The following is a 20,696-nucleotide window of genomic DNA, read 5'->3' as shown; positions in this document are numbered from 1 at the left end:
AGTTGGCTTCTCTGTTGAGCTGGCTTTTCTGTTGAGCTGGCTTTTCTGTTGAGCTGGCTTCTCTGTTCAGCTGGCTTCTCTGTTCAGCTGGCTTCTCTGTTCAGCTGGCTTCTCTGTTCAGCTGGCTTCTCTGTTCAGCTGGCTTCTCTGTTCAGTTGGCTTCTCTGTTCAGTTGGCTTCTCTGTTGAGCTGGCTTCTCTGTTCAGTTGGCTTCTCTGTTCAGCTGGCTTCTCTGTTCAGCTGGCTTCTCTGTTCAGCTGGCTTCTCTGTTCAGCTGGCTTCTCTGTTCAGCTGGCTTCTCTGTTCAGCTGGCTTCTCTGTTCAACTGGCTTCTCTGTTCAGTTGGCTTCTCTGTTCAGCTGGCTTCTCTGTTCAGTTGGCTTCTCTGTTCAGCTGGCTTCTCTGTTGAGCTGGCTTCTCTGTTCAGTTGGCTTCTCTGTTCAGCTGGCTTCTCTGTTCAGCTGGCTTCTCTGTTCAGTTGGCTTCTCTGTTGGTTGACATGTGATTTAAGACTGTGTGTCTCTCTCTAGTTGACCTGTGACCGAGAGGGCTTGGTGGACTGTGTGGTGCGTGAGAGGAACCTGTCCTCCAGCTTGCTGACCCTGTGTCTACTACACAACCTGACCCAGTCAGCACAGGATGGACTGACCCTGTGCCCCAGCCAGCCCACACCATGCCACTTCCCTGAGGTGAGCCCAGCTGGGACACTACTGTGTGTGTGTGTGGTGTGACTACTGTCTGTGTTTAATAACATTGTTATAACTTTCTATGCCCCCCCCCCCCTTCCAGTATTTCTGCTACAGTGTTCTCCTGACCCTGCTGGCCTGCAGTGTGTTCCTCCACATCAGCAGTATAGGGAAGCTGGCCCTCATGGTGCTGATCCAGGTCACCTTCCTGCTGCTGGTGGAGTGGCCCCAGGTGGCCCTGTTTGACAACGCAGACCTGCTGCTCACCGCCAGCACCCTGTGAGTTAAGACACACACACACACACACACACACACACCACCCTGTGAGTTAACACACACCACACACACACACCCTGGGAGTTAAGACACACAGACATACACCACACACACACTCACACACACACACACCCTGTGAGTTAACACACACAGACACACACCACACACACACAGCCTGTGAGTTAAGACACACAGACACACACCACACACACACACACACACACACACACACACACACACACACACACACACACACACACACACACACACACACACACCCTGTGAGTCACTAACTGTAGCCTACTGCCCACCCGCCCACCCTAACCCTAGCCCACCTCAAATAGTATTTGTTCAAGTAGTACTTGTTTTCATTAAAATACTTAAGCTGTGCAAAGCACAAAGCTCTTGTCAAGTGTTGAAACTATTTCATAAATGTGTGTTTTATTTTTTTCCCTAGGATTCCTAGTTTCAATGAAACAGCTACAGAGACATGGTACGTTCATTACTGTCTTCAGGTCTTATAGTGTCAATGTTCTGTTACCATGTCTACTCCTAGACTGAGTCCATCCTCCCCCTGTCTCCTCTCAGCTCAATGTTCTGTTACCATGTCTACTCCTAGACTGAGTCCATCCTTCCCCTGTCTCCTCTCAGCTCAATGTTCTGTTACCATGTCTACTCCTAGACTGAGTCCATCCTCCCCCTGTCTCCTCTCAGCTCAATGTTCTGTTACCATGTCTACTCCTAGACTGAGTCCATTCCCCCCCTGTCTCCTCTCAGCTCAATGTTCTGTTACCATGTCTACTCCTAGACTGAGTCCATCCTCCCCCTGTCTCCTCTCAGCTCAATGTTCTGTTACCATGTCTACTCCTAGACTGAGTCCATCCTCCCCCTGTCTCCTCTCAGCTCAATGTTCTGTTACCATGTCTACTCCTAGACTGAGTCCATCCTCCCCCTGTCTCCTCTCAGCTCAATGTTCTGTTACCATGTCTACTCCTAGACTGAGTCCATCCTCCCCCTGTCTCCTCTCAGCTCAATGTTCTGTTACCATGTCTACTCCTAGACTGAGTCCATCCTCCCCCTGTCTCCTCTCAGCTCAATGTTCTGTTACCATGTCTACTCCTAGACTGAGTCCATCCTCCCCCTGTCTCCTCTCAGCTCAATGTTCTGTTACCATGTCTACTCCTAGACTGAGTCCATCCTCCCCTGTCTCCTCTCAGCTCAATGTTCTGTTATCATGTCTACTCCTAGACTGAGTCCATCCTCCCCCTGTCTCCTCTCAGCTCAATGTTCTGTTACCATGTCTACTCCTAGACTGAGTCCATCCTTCCCCTGTCTCCTCTCAGCTCAATGTTCTGTTACCATGTCTACTCCTAGACTGAGTCCATCCTCCCCCTGTCTCCTCTCAGCTCAATGTTCTGTTATCATGTCTACTCCTAGACTGAGTCCATCCTCCCCCTGTCTCCTCTCAGCTCAATGTTCTGTTACCATGTCTACTCCTAGACTGAGTCCATCCTCCCCGTCTCCTCTCAGCTCAATGTTCTGTTATCATGTCTACTCCTAGACTGAGTCCATCCTCCCCCTGTCTCCTCTCAGCTCAATGTTCTGTTACCATGTCTACTCCTAGACTGAGTCCATCCTTCCCCCGTCTCCTCTCAGCTCAATGTTCTGTTACCATGTCTACTCCTAGACTGAGTCCATCCCCCCCCCGTTTCCTCTCAGCTCAATGTTCTGTTACCATGTCTACTCATAGACTGAGTCCATCCTCCCCCTGTCTCCTCTCAGCTCAATGTTCTGTTACCATGTCTACTCATAGACTGAGTCCATCCTCCCCCTGTCTCCTCTCAGCTCAATGTTCTATTACCATGTCTACTCCTAGACTGAGTCCATCCTCCCCCTGTCTCCTCTCAGCTCAATGTTCTGTTATCATGTCTACTCCTAGACCTAGTCCATCCTTCCCCTGTCTCCTCTCGACCAGGAATGTGATTGGTTGGTTGATTGATTGTAGCCCTGTCTCCTCTCAGCCAGGAGTGTGATTGGTTGGTTGATTGATTGTAGCCCTGTCTCCTCTCAGCCAGGAGTGTGATTGGTTGGTTGATTGATTGTAGTCCTGTCTCCTCTCAGCCAGGAGTGTGATTGGTTGGTTAGTTGGTTGATTGATTGTGGTCCTGTCTCCCCCATCCAGCCAGGAGTGTGATTGGTTGGTTAGTTGGTTGATTGATTGTGGTCCTGTCTCCCCCATCCAGCCAGGAGTGTGATTGGTTGGTTAGTTGGTTGATTGATTGTGGTCCTGTCTCCCCCATCCAGCCAGGAGTGTGATTGGTTGGTTGATTGTAGTCCTGTCTCCTCTCAGCCAGGAGTGTGATTGGTTGGTTGGTTGATTGTAGTCCTGTCTCCTCTCAGCCAGGAGTGTGATTGGTTGGTTGATTGATTGTAGCCCTGTCTCCTCTCAGCCAGGAGTGTGATTGGTTGGTTGGTTGATTGTAGTCCTGTCTCCTCTCAGCCAGGAGTGTGATTGGTTGGTTGATTGATTGTAGTCCTGTCTCCTCTCAGCCAGGAGTGTGATTGGTTGGTTGGTTGATTGTAGTCCTGTCTCCTCTCAGCCAGGAGTGTGATTGGTTGGTTGATTGATTGTAGCCCTGTCTCCTCTCAGCCAGGAGTGTGATTGGTTGGTTGATTGATTGTAGCCCTGTCTCCTCTCAGCCAGGAGTGTGATTGGTTGGTTGATTGATTGTAGCCCTGTCTCCTCTCAGCCAGGAGTGTGATTGGTTGGTTGATTGATTGTAGTCCTGTCTCCTCTCAGCCAGGAGTGTGATTGGTTGGTTAGTTGGTTGATTGATTGTGGTCCTGTCTCCCCCATCCAGCCAGGAGTGTGATTGGTTGGTTAGTTGGTTGATTGATTGTGGTCCTGTCTCCCCCATCCAGCCAGGAGTGTGATTGGTTGGTTAGTTGGTTGATTGATTGTGGTCCTGTCTCCCCCATCCAGCCAGGAGTGTGATTGGTTGGTTGGTTAGTTGGTTGATTGATTGTGGTCCTGTCTCCCCCATCCAGCCAGGAGTGTGATTGGTTGGTTGGTTGATTGTAGTCCTGTCTCCTCTCAGCCAGGAGTGTGATTGGTTGGTTGATTGATTGTAGTCCTGTCTCCTCTCAGCCAGGAGTGTGATTGGTTGGTTGGTTGGTTGTAGTCCTGTCTCCTCTCAGCCAGGAGTGTGATTGGTTGGTTGGTTGATTGTAGTCCTGTCTCCTCTCAGCCAGGAGTGTGATTGGTTGGTTGGTTGATTGTAGTCCTGTCTCCTCTCAGCCAGGAGTGTGATTGGTTGGTTGATTGATTGTAGCCCTGTCTCCTCTCAGCCAGGAGTGTGATTGGTTGGTTGATTGATTGTAGCCCTGTCTCCTCTCAGCCAGGAGTGTGATTGGTTGGTTGGTTGATTGTAGTCCTGTCTCCTCTCAGCCAGGAGTGTGATTGGTTGGTTGGTTGATTGTAGCCCTGTCTCCTCTCAGCCAGGAGTGTGATTGGTTGGTTGATTGATTGTAGTCCTGTCTCCTCTCAGCCAGGAGTGTGATTGGTTGGTTAGTTGGTTGATTGATTGTGGTCCTGTCTCCCCCATCCAGCCAGGAGTGTGATTGGTTGGTTAGTTGGTTGATTGATTGTGGTCCTGTCTCCCCCATCCAGCCAGGAGTGTGATTGGTTGGTTAGTTGGTTGATTGATTGTGGTCCTGTCTCCCCCATCCAGCCAGGAGTGTGATTGGTTGGTTGGTTAGTTGGTTGATTGATTGTGGTCCTGTCTCCCCCATCCAGCCAGGAGTGTGATTGGTTGGTTGGTTGATTGTAGTCCTGTCTCCTCTCAGCCAGGAGTGTGATTGGTTGGTTGATTGATTGTAGCCCTGTCTCCTCTCAGCCAGGAGTGTGATTGGTTGGTTGGTTGATTGTAGTCCTGTCTCCTCTCAGCCAGGAGTGTGATTGGTTGGTTGGTTGATTGTAGTCCTGTCTCCTCTCAGCCAGGAGTGTGGTTGGTAGGTTGGTTGGTTGGTTGGTTGGTTGGTTGATTGTAGTCCTGTCTCCCCCATCCAGCCAGGAGTGTGATTGGTTGGTTTGGTTGATCGTGGTCCTGTTTCCTCTCAGCCAGGAGTGTGGTTGGTAGGTTGGTTGATTGTAGTCCTGTCTCCTCTCAGCCAGGAGTGTGATTGGTTGGTTTGGTTGATCGTGGTCCTGTTTCCTCTCAGCCAGGAGTGTGGTTGGTAGGTTGGTTGGTTGGTTGGTTGGTTGGTTGGTTGGTTGGTTGGTTGGTTGATTGATTGTGGTTCTGTCTCCCCCATCCAGCCAGGAGTGTGATTGGTTGGTTGGTTGGTTGATTGATTGTGGTCCTGTCTCCCCCATCCAGCCAGGAGTGTGATTGGTTGGTTGGTTGGTTGATTGATTGTGGTCCTGTCTCCCCCATCCAGCCAGGAGTGTGATTGGTTGGTTGGTTGATTGATTGTGGTTCTGTTTCCCCCATCCAGCCAGGAGACTGTGACCAAGGTGTCCCTAAAGGTCATGACTCCTGTCATCCTTACGGTGTTCATCCTGGCTCTGTACCTGCATGCTCAGCAGGTGGAGTCCACCGCACGCCTCGACTTCCTGTGGAAGCTGCAGGTAGGACCCGGCCTCACGCACACTGGTCCAGAAGGTGGAGTCCACCGCACACCGCGTTTATTGTATCTGGTGACACCACTCAAATTTTAGAGCTCAGCCTTTCTCCATTTATCAAACGGATGCAGCAGAGTGACGTTACTCTCACCTCTGGTCGAACTTCAGTGGAATACTGTACCAAAAACCAATCAGCATTCTGATTTCCTCTCAATACCTGTAGACAGACAGACAGTGATGTGGTTGACCCATTCCCCTGTGTCTGTCCCCTCCAGGCCACAAGCTTTTTAACCTCTCTGGGGTATGTGGGACGCTAGCGTCCCACCTGCGGGACACACTATTCAACAGCCAGTGAAATAGCAAAAGAAAAGCTTTACGGCGAAAGCAAATTTTGCAATAATCTGAGTACAGCGTTCAGACACTAATCAAACCCGCCATTTTGTGGAGTCAACAAAACTCAGAAATAATATTATAAATATTCACTTACCTTTGATGATCTTCATCAGAATGCACTCCCAGGAATCCCAGGTCCACAATAAATGTTTGTTTTGTTCGATAAAGTCCATCATTTATGTCCAAATACCTCCTTTTGTTCGCGCGTTCAGTCCACTACTCCAAATGCAGGAAGCGCGCGCAAATGTCATGACGAAAAGTTAAAAAAAGTTATATTTACGTTCGTAGAAATATGTCAAACGATGTATAGCATCAATCTTTAGGACGTTTTTTAACATAAATCTTCAGTAATATTCCAACCGGACAATTCCAATGTCTTCAGAAAAGAAAAGGAACACAGCTAACTCTCACGTGAGCGTGCGCCTCTGAGCTCATGTAATTTTCTCACTCATCAATGTCACGCCCTGACCTTAGAGTTCCTTTTTATGTCTCTATTTTGGTTTGGTCAGAGCGTGAGTTGGGGTGGGCATTCTATGTTCCCTATCTATGTTTTGTATTTCTGTGTTTTGGCCTGGTATGGCTCTCAATCAGGGACAGCTGTACTTCGTTGTCGCTGATTGGGAGCCATACTTAGGTAGTCCTTTTTCCACCTGTCTGTGGTGGGAAGATGTTTTTGCATTGCTGTGAGTAGCCTGCGAAACTGTTCGTTCGTTGTGTTGCTTCTTGTTTTGGTTTTTGCTGGTTCACCGTTTATATTAAAGTATGATGAACCCAACCCACGCTGCGCCTTGGTCTCATTCCAACAACGGACGTTACAATCAACTTCCAGGCCCTCTTGTTCACTCCATATTCACAGTAGAAGCATGAAACAACGTTCTAAAGACTGTTGACATCTAGTGGAAGCCTTGGGAAGTGCAAAATGAACCCTAAGTCACTGTATACTGGATAGGGAATCACTTGAAAAACTACAAACCTCAGATTTCCACACTTCCTGGTTGGATTTTTCTCAGGTTTTTGCCTGCCATATGAGTTCTGTTATACTCACAGACATCATTCAAACAGTTTTAGAAACTTCAGAGTGTTTTCTATCCAGGTGTCAAAATACTACCCCCTACCCTAGAGAAGTTAACAAACCATTTCCCCATTCCCCTGTGTCTGTCCCCTCCAGGCCACAGGCTTTTTAACAAACCGTTTCCCCATTCCCCCGTGTCTGTCCCCTCCAGGCCACAGGCTTTTTAACAAACCGTTTCCCCATTCCCCTGTGTCTGTCCCCTCCAGGCCACAGGCTTTTTAACAAACCGTTTCCCCATTCCCCTGTGTCTGTCCCCTCCAGGCCACAGGCTTTTTAACAAACCGTTTCCCCATTCCCCCGTGTCTGTCCCCTCCAGGCCACAGGCTTTTTAACAAACCATTTCCCCATTCCCCCGTGTCTGTCCCCTCCAGGCCACAGGCTTTTTAACAAACCGTTTCCCCATTCCCCCGTGTCTGTCCCCTCCAGGCCACAGGCTTTTTAACAAACCGTTTCCCCATTCCCTCGTGTCTGTCCCCTCCAGGCCACAGAGGAGAAAGAGGAGATGGAGGAGCTTCAGGCCTACAACCGCCGGCTCCTCCACAACATCCTGCCTAAAGACGTGGCTGCCCACTTCCTGACGCGGGAGCGGCGTAACGACGAGCTCTACTACCAGTCCTGTGAGTGTGTGGCCGTCATGTTCGCCTCCATCTCCAACTTCTCTGAGTTCTACGTGGAGCTGGAGGCCAACAACGAGGGAGTGGAGTGTCTCCGGCTGCTCAACGAGATCATCGCAGACTTTGACGAGGTTTGTTTCTTTGTTTGTACTTCTTTTAATCTTCCAAGAGCCCATGAAGTAAGAGGGGGGAGGGAGGGGAGGGAAGGAGGATGAGGAGGACTGAGGGAAGGTGGAGGAGTGGAAGATTCAGAAGTATAATGGAGGGAGATCGTAGATTACATAGGAATAGTCTGTAATGAAAGCCACAAATCAGCAATAGAGGGAGCAATAACAGTAGTCTGTGCATGATGACACATGTTCAGTGTCTACGAAAGAAGAAAAAGAAGACTGTAGTACGTAATGCTCTTCCTTTCCCCTGATGACAATCCTTTGACTACATTTTTACATGACATTTTAGTCATTTAGCAGATGCTCTTATCCAGCTAGGTGGGACAACCACATATCTCAGTCATAGTAAGTACATTTTTCCTCAATAAAGTAGCTATCAGCAAAGTCAGTGCTAGTAGGGGGGGTGAGTGTTAGCCTTTCGTGAACTATCTTTTTTCTTTTTTTGACTTGCTTTTCCCAGTCTGAAAAATGTATTAACCCCTACAAAAATGTCCATGAATTATAATCCACAGAATAATTGAAATTTCCTGTTGCTGCAGGATTTTTTTTCCTGCTGTAGCAAACTGTCTCAAATAAAGATCCTACGTCTGTTCGCCCCCCAGATCATCAGTGAGGACAAGTTCCGCCAGCTGGAAAAGATAAAGACCATCGGTAGCACTTACATGGCAGCCTCTGGCCTCAATGACTCTACCTACGACCGCGAGGGACGATCGCACATCCTGGCTCTGGCAGACTACGCGATGAGACTCAAAGAACAGATGAAGTATATCAATGAACACTCCTTCAATAACTTCCAGATGAAGATAGGTGAGTTCCTGGACCTATAGTAGAGATAAGGTAGGGTGGTATGGTAGCAGGAGGAGGTGTAGTAGGAGTAGTAGCAGGAGGAGTAGTAGCAGGAGGAGTAGTAGGAGTAGTAGTAGGAGTAGTAGCAGGAGGAGTAGTAGGAGTAGTAGTAGGAGGAGTAGTAGTAGCAGGAGGAGTAGTAGGAGGAGTAGTAGGAGTAGCAGGAGGAGGAGAAGTAGTAGCAGGAGGAGTAGTAGGAGTAGTAGTAGTAGTAGCAGGAGGAGTAGTAGTAGCAGGAGGAGTAGTAGGAGGAGTAGTAGGAGTAGCAGGAGGAGGAGAAGTAGTAGCAGGAGGAGTAGTAGTAGTAGGAGGAGTAGTAGCAGGAGGAGTGAGTAGCAGGAGGAGTAGTAGGAGGAGTAGCAGGGAGGAGGAGGAGGAGTAGCAGCAGGAGGAGTAGTAGGAGTAGTAGTAGTAGTAGCAGGAGGAGGAGTAGGAGTAGCAGGAGGAGGAGAAGTAGTAGCAGGAGGAGTAGTAGTAGTAGGAGTAGTAGCAGGAGGAGTAGTAGCAGGAGGAGTAGTAGGAGGAGTAGCAGGAGGAGGAGGAGGAGTAGCAGCAGGAGGAGTAGTAGGAGTAGTAGTAGTAGCAGGAGGAGGAGTAGGAGTAGCAGGAGGAGGAGTAGAAGTAGCAGGAGGAGTAGTAGGAGTAGCGGGAGGAGGAGTAGTAGGAGGAGTAGCAGGAGGAGTAGGAGGAGTAGTAGTAGTAGGAGGAGTAGCAGGAGGAGGAGGAGTAGGAGGAGTAGAAGTAGCAGGAGGAGTAGTAGGAGTAGCTGGAGGAGTAGTAGGAGTAGCGGGAGGAGTAGTAGGAGTAGCGGGAGGAGTGGGAGGAGTAGTAGGAGTAGTAGTAGGAGGAGGAGTAGCAGGAGGAGGAGGAGTAGGAGGAGTAGGAGGAGTAGTAGGAGTAGCAGGAGGAGGAGTAGGAAGAGTAGCAGGAGGAGTAGTAGGAGTAGCAGGAGGAGGAGGAGGAGGAGTAGCAGCAGGAGGAGGAGTAGGAGGAGTAGCAGGAGTAGGAGTAGTAGGAGTAGTAGCAGGAGGAGTAGCAGGAGAAGGAGTAGGAGTGGCAGGAGGAGTAGTAGTAGGAGGAGTAGTAGCAGGAGGGGTAGTATGAGTAGCAGGAGTAGCAGGAGGAGTAGTATGATTAGTAGGAGGAGCAGTAGGAGTAGTAGCAGGAGGAGTAGTATGAGTAGTAGGAGGAGGAGTAGTACGAGTAGCAGGTGGAGTATTAGGAGTAGAAGCAGTAGGAGGAGTAGCAGGAGGATGAGTAGGAGGAGTAGCAGGAGGAGTCGTAGGAATAGCAGGAGTAGCAGGAGGAGTAGCAGGAGGAGTAGCAGGAGGAGTAGCAGGAGGAGTAGCAGGAGTAGCAGGAGGAGGAGTAGCAGGAGGAGGTGTAGGAGGAGGTGTAGGAGGAGTAGTAGCAGGAGGAGTAGGAGGAGTAGCAGGAGGAGGTGTAGTAGGAGTAGTAGCAGGAGGTGTAGTAGGAGTAGTAGCAGGAGGAGTAGTAGCAGGAGGAGTAGGAGGAGTCGTAGCAGGAGGAGTAGTAGGAGTAGCAGGAGGAGGAGGAGCAGGAGGAGGTGTAGGAGGAGTAGTAGCAGGAGGAGTAGTAGGAGTAGTAGCAGGAGTAGTAGCAGGAGGAGTAGCAGGAGGAGTAGTAGGAGTAGTAGTAGGAGTAGTAGCAGGAGGAGTAGTAGGAGGAGGTGTAGGAGGAGTAGTAGCAGGAGGAGTAGTAGGAGTAGCAGGAGGAGGAGGAGCAGGAGGAGGTGTAGGAGGAGTAGTAGCAGGAGTAGTAGTAGGAGGAGTAGTAGGAGTAGCAGGAGGAGGTGCAGGAGGAGTAGTAGGAGTAGTAGCAGGAGGAGTAGTAGCAGGAGGAGTAGCAGGAGGAGTAGTAGGAGTAGCAGGAGTAGTAGCAGGAGGAGTAGTAGGAGTAGTAGTAACCGTCATGAGACAGAGAACAGATGAAATACATCAATGAACACTCTTTCAATAACTTGTCCCTTTGTAAAGTCTACACACTGAGAATCTGGATCAATCCTGGTCTTGGAGTGTGACAGTAGTCAACCATTAGTTGAGGTGTATTAGTGTTGGGCTGGAACAAAAGCCTGCGGGGTTGCAGCGCACTAGGACAACATTGGGAATTCCTAGCCCTTGATAATGATTATATTACACATAAGAGTCATTGAACGAAGGCATCTTCTGTACGGGGGAGTTTTGTTAAGAGCCACAGCGCTCGGTCTGAATATTAACACGCATTTCTTGAGGTACGGTTTTAGAAGCATGAAGACATTATCTTTCGTATCAGCAAGATAAAAAAATGTAAGGTGAAATTGATACACAGCATATTTCAATGTTACAGTGCCTTTTTTATGGGAAACAGACGGAAGACCTGTGCTAATTCGCTATCTGCGTCTCCGAACAGTTGTGTGTAAACGAAAGACAGGCGCAACAAAAGTGTTGTCACTGAGAAATACTGTCGGCTGCAGCTAAGTTAAAACAGTGTACAGTAAGTGTGTATTTTGCATTAGTGAAATGATTTTGATGTAATATGAAAGTAGAAGGATTTATGTTTCTAGAACAGTACCGTAATTGAGAATCCATTCACGTTTAGAAGGAGTATTTGGCTGTCTTGTCTTCCAGAGCCAATTCACCTCGAAAACAAAACATGTAAATTCCTCGGGACTACAAGAAGTAAGTTAAGGCTCCATTATTGGGCTAGGGTTTAGCTAAGAGGTAGGTAGAGTGAAGTGGTGCGATGCAGGCAGGCAGGTTGACTGTGGTCTCCTCATGTAGGTCTCAACATGGGTCCAGTGGTGGCTGGGGTGATTGGGGCCAGGAAGCCCCAGTATGATATCTGGGGGAACACTGTCAACGTAGCCAGTCGAATGGACAGCACCGGAGTCCCAGACTGCATACAGGTACATACACCTACTTTGATATGTCATTGAGTCCTACAGCTTTCACTTTTAACACTTATTGAAATGCAATATTAATTAGTCAATGAATTGAATGGATGATAAACAGATGATGAGCTTGTACTCAATAGACAGTAGATTCAGTGTCCCCTCTGGTCTCCATGACCAGTGCTGCCACCTGCTGTACATAAAACCCTACTGCAGCTCATGAGAAGGGCTTACCAAGAAAAACTTTTCAAAAGGACTAATTTGAGGCAGAAAGGAGTTGGAGCACTTAACAAAAGAGGCAGAGATTAATTTATTTTAGCTCACTTTAATCCATTATTCCGGATGAGTACAGGTGACTGACATTTCGACGTCAAGCTTGACGTCTCCCTTAAGAGTATTTTGTGAACATGAGCTTTTACAAGGAAGGAACAATAGCTGTAACTAGATACCACATGTTCCACTTCAACTAGATCTACACTTTCCACTTCAACTAGATCTACACTTTCCATCATATACTCTTCCTTCCACCGTGTAGTGTCTTGAACATTATAGAATAGAACAGAACAGAACACAATTGAATTCCAGCCGGTGTCTATTCCACAAGTTACCACCGGCTAAATCTATGACACTAAAATGCCTATTTACTCTGTTCCATCTGACTGCTCAATCCACTGTCTCATCAGCCCAGCCAGGCAATTTATAAATGTGATCTCCATTATAAAAAGCATCTAGACATTATCTCACATTTCTTTTAGACTAACATATAGTTTTCAACAGCGGAGATTTGTATAAACCTTGCTGTCTGTCTCTCTGACATTTGCAACATTGTTTCAATATTCAAATTGGATCTCCAGCTGTCCCATAGTAATGAACGTGTCAGGAGGGAACAGACAGACAGGCAGCTTTTCTCAGACAGTCGAAATCATGAATCAGCTGGCACCATTTTTATGGATATATACAAAGAAATGTCAATTGTCAAAAGGTAAAACAAAACGTTTGGAGGATATATTAGCATGGGTGTTGTTTGGCCCGAGACCGTGCCAATATCCTCCAAACACCGGCTTCGAGGACATTATTACTTAAATACAACGGGTTACCAACATATTCAAATAATGATTGATATTTATTTTTATGAATTTATTCATACTATTTCATCCTTCAACAACGTATATAGTCCTGACACAAATCTAGGGTTGCTACCCAAGCCGGCTGGTCGTTCGTTCTCTTGGTTTGGTTGCCAGAGACGTGACCCAGTCGTTCAGTCTTTTTGTTCTGTATCTATGGACGTGACCCAGTCGTTCAGTCTTTTTGTTCTGTATCTATGGACGTGACCCAGTCGTTCAGTCTTTTTGTTCTGTATCTATGGACGTGACCCAGTCGTTCAGTCTTTATGTTCTGTATCTATGGACGTGACCCAGTCGTTCAGTCTTTTTGTTCTGTATCTATGGACGTGACCCAGTCGTTCAGTCTTTTTGTTCTGTATCTATGGACGTGACCCAGTCGTTCAGTCTTTTTGTTCTGTATCTATGGACGTGACCCAGTCGTTCAGTCTTTTTGTTCTGTATCTATGGACGTGACCCAGTCGTTCAGTCTTTTGTTCTGTATCTATGGACGTGACCCAGTCGTTCAGTCTTTATGTTCTGTATCTATGGACGTGACCCAGTCGTTCAGTCTTTTTGTTCTGTATCTATGGACGTGACCCAGTCGTTCAGTCTTTTTGTTCTGTATCTATGGACGTGACCCAGTCGTTCAGTCTTTTTGTTCTGTATCTATGGACGTGACCCAGTCGTTCAGTCTTTTTGTTCTGTATCTATGGACGTGACCCAGTCGTTCAGTCTTTTTGTTCTGTATCTATGGACGTGACCCAGTCGTTCAGTCTTTTTGTTCTGTATCTATGGACGTGACCCAGTCGTTCAGTCTTTTTGTTCTGTATCTATGGACGCGACTCAGTCGTTCGTTGTAAATGTTCCATTGCCATACTGGCTGGCAACGTTCTTATCCCTTGCTTTCTAGCTAGTCAACCAACTTACAGTCACGTCAAACAGTGCAGCCAGAATAACAACAGTAGCTGCATTTGATTTTGTTTAAGCTGTTTTCTAGTGACATTTATATAGACACATATACCAATGAGCTAACGATGCGCGATTTCGCAGGGTATAGAAAATGTGCTCTCTCATCAGGACACTGTTGTTCAGAGGAGCTAGCCAACAACACAGCTAACACAATCACTTCAAGCTGGAAAGACTGCAAACAAGCTGCACTTTGTTCCGTTTGACCTTTTTTCAATCAACATTTCTTTGTAAATATCCATAAAAATGTTGGGGCGGCAGGTAGCCTAGTGGTTAGAGCATTGGGCCAGTAACCGAAAGGTTGCAAGATCGAATCCCCGAGCTGACAAGGTAAAAATCTGTCGTTCTGCCCCTGAACAAGGCAGTTAACCCACTGTTCCTAGGCCATCATTAAAAATAAGAATTTGTTCTTAACTGACTTGCCTAGTTAAATAAAGGTAAAAAAAAAAATGGTGCCAGCTGATTCATGATTTCGACTGGGTCACGTCCATAGATACAGAACAAAAAGACTGAACGACTGGGTCACGTCCATAGATACAGAACATAAAGACTGAACGACTGGGTCACGTCCATAGATACAGAACAAAAAGACTGAACGACTGGGTCACGTCCATAGATACAGAACAAAAAGACTGAACGACTGGGTCACGTCCATAGATACAGAACAAAAAGACTGAACGACTGGGTCACGTCCATAGATACAGAACAAAAAGACTGAACGACTGGGTCACGTCTCTGGCAACCAAACCAAGAGAACGAACGACCAGCCGGCTTGGGTAGCAACCCTAGATTTGTGTCAGGACTATATACGTTGTTGAAGGATGAAATAGTATGAATAAATTCATAAAAATAAATATCAATCATTATTTGAATATGTTGGTAACCCGTTGTATTTAAGTAATAATGTCCTCGAAGCCGGTGTTTGGAGGATATTGGCACGGTCTCGGGCCAAACAACACCCATGCTAATATATCCTCCAAACGTTTTGTTTTACCTTTTGACAATTGACATTTCTTTGTATATATCCATAAAAATGGTGCCAGCTGATTCATGATTTCGACTGTCTGAGAAAAGCTGCCTGTCTGTCTGTCCCCTCCTGACTCCCGACACGTTCATTACTATGGGACAGCTGGAGATCCAATTTGAATATTGAAACAATGTTGCAAATGTCGGAGAGACAGACAGCAGGTTTATATAAATCACCGCTGTTGAAAACTAAATGTTAGTCTAAAAGAAATGTTAAATAATATCTAGATGCTTTTTATAATGGAGATCAGGTTTATAAATTGCCTGGCTGGGCTGATGAGACAGTGGATTGAGCAGTCAGATGGAACAGAGTAAATTGGAAATGACACACACACACACACACACACTTCAAGTGTCCTTGTGTTGTCTTGTCCCAGGTGACCACAGACCTGTACCACGTCCTGGTAAAAAAAGGCTACCAGCTGGACCACAGAGGCCTGGTTAAGGTGAAGGGGAAGGGAGAGATGACCACATACTTCCTTACCAGCGGTCCCAATGGTCCCTAGGGCAGTTAACCACCGATTACCACTGGCTGCTAATACATGAAGAAGAGAGAGATAAGAGGGGGGGTGAGTGAATTAGGGAAAGAGGGAGAATGGGGGAAGAAGTGAGAAGAGAGAGAGGGGGGAGTGAGTGAGTTAGGGAAAGAGGGAAGAAGTGAGAAGAGAGAGAGGGGGGAGTGAGTGAGTTAGGGAAAAGGGAAGAAGTGAGAAGAGAGAGGGGGGAGTGAGTGAGTTAGGGAAAAGGGAAGAAGTGAGAAGAGAGAGAGGGGGGAGTGAGTGAGTTAGGGAAAGAGGGAAGAAGTGAGAAGAGAGAGGGGGGAGTGAGTGAGTTAGGGAAAAGGGAAGAAGTGAGAAGAGAGAGAGGGGGGAGTGAGTGAGTTAGGGAAAGAGGGAAGAAGTGAGAAGAGAGAGGGGGGGAGTGAGTGAGTTAGGGAAAGAGGGAAGAAGTGAGAAGAGAGAGAGGGGGGAGTGAGTGAGTTAGGGAAAGAGGGAAGAAGTGAGAAGAGAGAGGGGGGGAGTGAGTGAGTTAGGGAAAGAGGGAAGAAGTGAGAATAGAGGGGGGGTGAGTGAGTTAGGGAAAGAGGGAAGAAGTGAGAAGAGAGAGGGGGGGAGTGAGTGAGTTAGGGAAAGAGGGAAGAAGTGAGAAGAGAGAGAGGGGGGAGTGAGTGAGTTAGGGAAAGAGGGAAGAAGTGAGAAGAGAGAGGGGGGGAGTGAGTGAGTTAGGGAAAGAGGGAAGAAGTGAGAAGAGAGAGGGGGGGAGTGAGTGAGTTAGGGAAAGAGGGAAGAAGTGAGAATAGAGGGGGGGTGAGTGAGTTAGGGAAAGAGGGAAGAAGTGAGAAGAGAGAGGGGGGGAGTGAGTGAGTTAGGGAAAGAGGGAGAATGGGGGAAGAAGTTGGAAGAGAGAGGGGGAGAGTGAGACGAGACCGAGAGAGCAAGAAAGGACACTGGAACATAAATAAAAAAACAGTTCAACTTCGTGATGGACAGGTGTTTGTATGTGACCGTGTATTCTTCTGCACACAACTTTAGGGTTGCGTCTCAAATGCCACCCTATTCCCTATATAGGGGCCCTGGCCCTGGTCAAAATTTGTGCACTATATAGGGAATATGGTGCCGTATGGAGCGCACCCACAATTTTGTTCTTACTTCAATGCTTTTTCGACAAAGCTACTTGAAAGATATAAATAAATAATTATAATGAAGACCTGTTGCCTTAGAAGGAAATTACAGAACAAAAGGCTATATTTGTTTTGTTGTGAGCTACACTACAAGTAGTTTACATCCGGAGTCATTATTTATTTTTCACTGAAATAGATAGTTTTTTGTTGTCGTGACGACCTTGGAACATAAACTATATATGTATTATATGAAATATGCAAGGATAAGAAGAAAAGGATGAAAACGACCAAAGAACACGTTTGATTATGAGAGACTGACTCTACACACATCTACCAATTTCAGTTTGAAATTAATGCAGAATGAACAACTGAAATGATTGCAGATCAAACAACTGAATTTACTGCAGAATGAACAACTGGGTTGGGTTACAGTTACTAGTTACTTGTCCAAAATGTAGATTACCCCAACTCAGTAATGTAATCTGATTACTTTCAGTTACTTTTGGATTACTTCCCCCTAAGATGTGGAAGAAGAAGACTTAAAGGATCCATCAAACGCATTTGGTGTGTCATCACAGTGGTCTCTGACATCATAGTGGTCTTTGACATCATAGTGGTCTTTGACATCATAGTGGTCTTGACATCATAGTTGTCTCTGACATCATAGTGGTCATTATTTGGTGTTTCATCATAGTGGTCTCTGACTTATGGTCAGACTCGGTCAGGTGGAACAAACTTAAACTTGAGCCTTTTTTCAAGGCTGTATTGAATGTCATTGAAAATACAGGAAGGTGTCGTAATATATTTTTTGTCAAACAGCCTTTCTGAATTTATAAGTAATCCAATAAATAATCATCTCCTTTTTGAAAAGTTTCTGTAATCTGATTACAATATTTTTGCTGGTAACGTAACTGATTACAGTTATTTTTGTTTGTAATCCGATTACATGTAACCCTACACACACACACACACACACACACACACACACACACACACACACACACACCAGTCTTGGGTTGGATTTCTGTATTCCTTTCAGGGCCTCTATTGTGTGCAGGCTAACAAACCCACAGAAGGTTGTTTTCTCTTTGCTAGGTATGATCAGTTACTTTCTCTCTCTAGATGTATTTTTTGGTACAAGCCAAAACAGAAACTTTAGTGAAGGACAAACAAACAACTGCATTGGTGCCATGGTACTGGAGAGAGTTTTAACTGCTATGAGATGTTTTCTATTAAAAGTGTGTGTGTGTGTGTGTGTGTGTGTGTGTGTGGTGTGTGTGTGTGTGTGTGTGTGTGTGTGTGTGTGTGTGTGTGTGTGTGTGTGTGTGTGAGAGAGAGAGAGAGAGGGGGTAACTAACTGTATGTTCTCTTTAAAGGGGCATAACTTTTCACTGTGAGGTTTTTAAAGATACGGTATGACAAATGGTGTGTACCCCAAAAGGCACCCTATTCCCTATATAGTGCACTACTTTAGACCAGAGCCCTATGGGCCCTATTCCCTATATAGTGTACTACTTTAGACCAGAGCCCTATGGGCCCTATTCCCTATATAGTGCACTACTTTAGACCAGAGCCCTATGGGCCCTATTCCCTATATAGTGCACTACTTTTGACCAGAGACCTATGCACCCTATTCCCTATATAGTGTACTACTTTTGACCTGAGCCCTGTGGGTCCTGGTAGTGCGCTATGGGCCCTGGTCAATAGAAGTGCACTATATAGGGAATAGGATGCCATTTGGGATGTAGAATACTTTCTTGCCAAAATGATTGCATGTGTGTTGTTATTATATCTTATACTTTGGAGTTGTGTTCATTCCTGATTTTCATTTTTGTTGATTTATTTGTATTTTTTAAATCACCTTTACTTCATGTATTTAATTAAAATGTTCTGTGATTATGATTGAAATTCCATTCCAACCCTAACTGTATAAAAACACTCATTGATTTTGGATTGTATTAAAGAATCTGGGCAGGAGGTGGTTCTCTACACATAGTAGGCCTACAGTACAATGTAATAGGAGAATACACAAAAGTGATTATTTTAAGTCCACTAGCTGTTACCTTGAAGTAAGGGTTACATCTATAGCAGTATCTGTACTACATAGTATTTAACGCTGTCTGATTTGGCAAGTAGAGTACGTTCGCATGACTGTAAATTGGATAAAAATGGTCTGCTAAATGGCATATTATATTATTATTATACAGTATAATAGTCTCTTTACCCCCAAAGGAGTACTGTATTTTGAAACTGTTATTTTATGAATGTACGTAAATCACAAAAGATATTGTACGTCTATGGTGACACTACTACTACTACTACTACTACTACTCATTATTTTCACAGTACTAACATTATCTACCTTGTATTGAAAGAAATGACCAGAAATGACCAGAAAGCCCAATGCGGGCTCCCAGGTCAGGACAGGGAAAAAGGGTTGAGGGAGAGGAAGAGCTATTGCTGTGTTTATACACTATGCCACTCTCTTCCCTTGGTACTCTGAGTCTCACCGTACTGTATATCAGGGGAGGAGATTATATAGGGCCTACCATGGTGACTTGGGGTCTCTGTCTATCTATCTTCTCCCTCAACCATTAGGAAGAAAATAATAAAGAGTGGAACAGGCGGAGGTACCATCTGAACTTGCCCAATAAGAAACGACTTGTTTTTGTTTTCCATTGCAAAACGTTTTGCTACTGTGTGCCCTATTGAACACGAATGAGCCTGCTGATCCTCTGAGCACCCTGTGTGTAGGAGGGCATGGATATCTGATTGATTGAAGTTGATTTGTTCCCCCCTTTTATTTGGTATTTTTTTCCCCATTAGTCTCTTATTGTATTTGAGTTGAAAGGCCAACAAAATAATGTTTGTTTGTTTTTCCATTCCAAAAATAACACTATACCAGAATTGAAGAAATTCAATGGTATTCTCGTTTTGATTTCCACTTGATACGAAATCAATAAATGTCTGTTTTGTATTATTGATGATTGTCATTCAGTTATTATTCTGTTATTATTCAATCAATGTCTGCCCCTAATCAATGTGCAATGTAAACCTATGTGTTTTGCTGCTGTTTCGTTGCAATGCACATTTTAGTCAAATAATAAGTTAGCGAAGTTATTGGTAATGTCATGTTCATAATAATAGGTAACACTTTACCTTAAGTTCTACATTTTGATCATTTAGCAGACTCTCTGATCCAGAGCGACTTACAGGAGTATTTGGGGTTAAGTGTCTTGCTCAAGGGCACATCGACAGATTTTTCACATAGTCAGCTCGGGGATTCGAACCAGCAACCTTTCAGTTACTGGCCCAATGCTCTTAACCGCTGGGCTACCTGCCACCAGTTGCTACTATACCCCTGTCAACTAAACATTAATAATAACTGTAGTAACAACACTGTAGTCACATTGGAATTGCTACGTAACTACATGGTTTTAGAATGGGAGTTAGCCTCGTTGCACCATCCTGATCCTGCCAGCTAACATAACATTAGGGCTCCCGAGTGGCGCAGCGGTCTAAGACACTGCATCTCAGTGCTAGAGTCATCACTACATACCCTGGTTAGATTCCAGGCTGTCACAACTGGCCGTGATTGGGAGTCCCATATGGCGCCGCACAATTGGCCCTGCGTCGTCTGGGTTTGGTCGGGGTAGGCTGTCATTGTAAATAAGAATTTGTTCTTAACTGACTTGACTAGATAAATAAAGGTTACATTTAAAAAAAAATCTGTTTCGCTATACGGATTAAGTGAAACTTAAGCAGAGCATAGCGGTAAGGATGGTGGATTAGGATGCGGCTAGCAGGGTTGGGATCAATTCATTTAAATTCCAGTCAATTCAGGAAGTACACTGAAAAGTCAAATTCCAATTCTCTTCAATGTTTGTCAATGAGTGACATTTGTAATTGTAATTAAGGTTTGCTTTTTGAATTGAAATGAATTGAGCCCAACTCTGGAGACTAGATGGGAGTAGGCCTGAAGGGAAAGTGTAGCCCTAGGTGGGGTTTTTATTTCTCAACACACCACACAGAAGGGCCTAGCTAGTACCACTGGAGGGCAATGCAAGACCTCCCATACTTTCACTCTTCTGTCTTATTCACCAGTCAACTGATAGAACTAAATCAGTTTGATTATCCAATAATTGTCTTTTGACGACAGACCAATAAGCAATTCGTTGAACAATTTAATTTACTGCAAAAGATGGAATTCCTATGCCGTATCATTCAATCTCAACTCTGGACCTCGAAACCGGTTCCACTGCATTTTTTTCATTGTTCCCCTTTAATCAGGGACCGACTTAGACCTGGGACACCAGGTGTGTGCAAGTAATTATCAGCAGGCCCCAGACCTCATAGGGTAAGAATTAAATACCCCTGCCCTATATAGTGCACAAATGTTGACCAGTGTC

At 45.6% G+C, this 20,696-nt stretch overlaps 1 protein-coding gene across 3 annotated transcripts in view; it reads left to right on the top strand.

Moving 5' to 3' along the window:
• Positions 1–19,269, top strand: part of LOC106572701 (adenylate cyclase type 6) — a 119,327-nt gene extending 100,058 nt beyond the window's left edge. For all 3 annotated transcript variants that reach the window (XM_045696368.2, XM_082962227.1, XM_045696367.2), the window contains exons 16-23: positions 531–689; positions 790–965; positions 1,420–1,455; positions 5,460–5,592; positions 7,533–7,796; positions 8,438–8,642; positions 11,462–11,586; positions 15,044–19,269. In XM_045696368.2, the coding sequence (XP_045552324.2) occupies positions 531–689; positions 790–965; positions 1,420–1,455; positions 5,460–5,592; positions 7,533–7,796; positions 8,438–8,642; positions 11,462–11,586; positions 15,044–15,172 (1,227 nt within the window). In that variant the 3' untranslated portion in view covers positions 15,173–19,269. The remainder of the gene's footprint in view (positions 1–530; positions 690–789; positions 966–1,419; positions 1,456–5,459; positions 5,593–7,532; positions 7,797–8,437; positions 8,643–11,461; positions 11,587–15,043) is intronic.
• Positions 19,270–20,696: the final 1,427 nt, after the last annotated feature.

The sequence above is a fragment of the Salmo salar genome, chromosome 15 (genome assembly GCF_965601325.2).
Source record: "Salmo salar chromosome 15, fSalSal1, whole genome shotgun sequence".
NCBI classification, from domain to species: Eukaryota; Metazoa; Chordata; class Actinopteri; order Salmoniformes; family Salmonidae; genus Salmo; species Salmo salar.
Note: the sequence above shows the minus strand (reverse complement) of the source record. Positions and strands in the feature narration are given on the sequence as shown.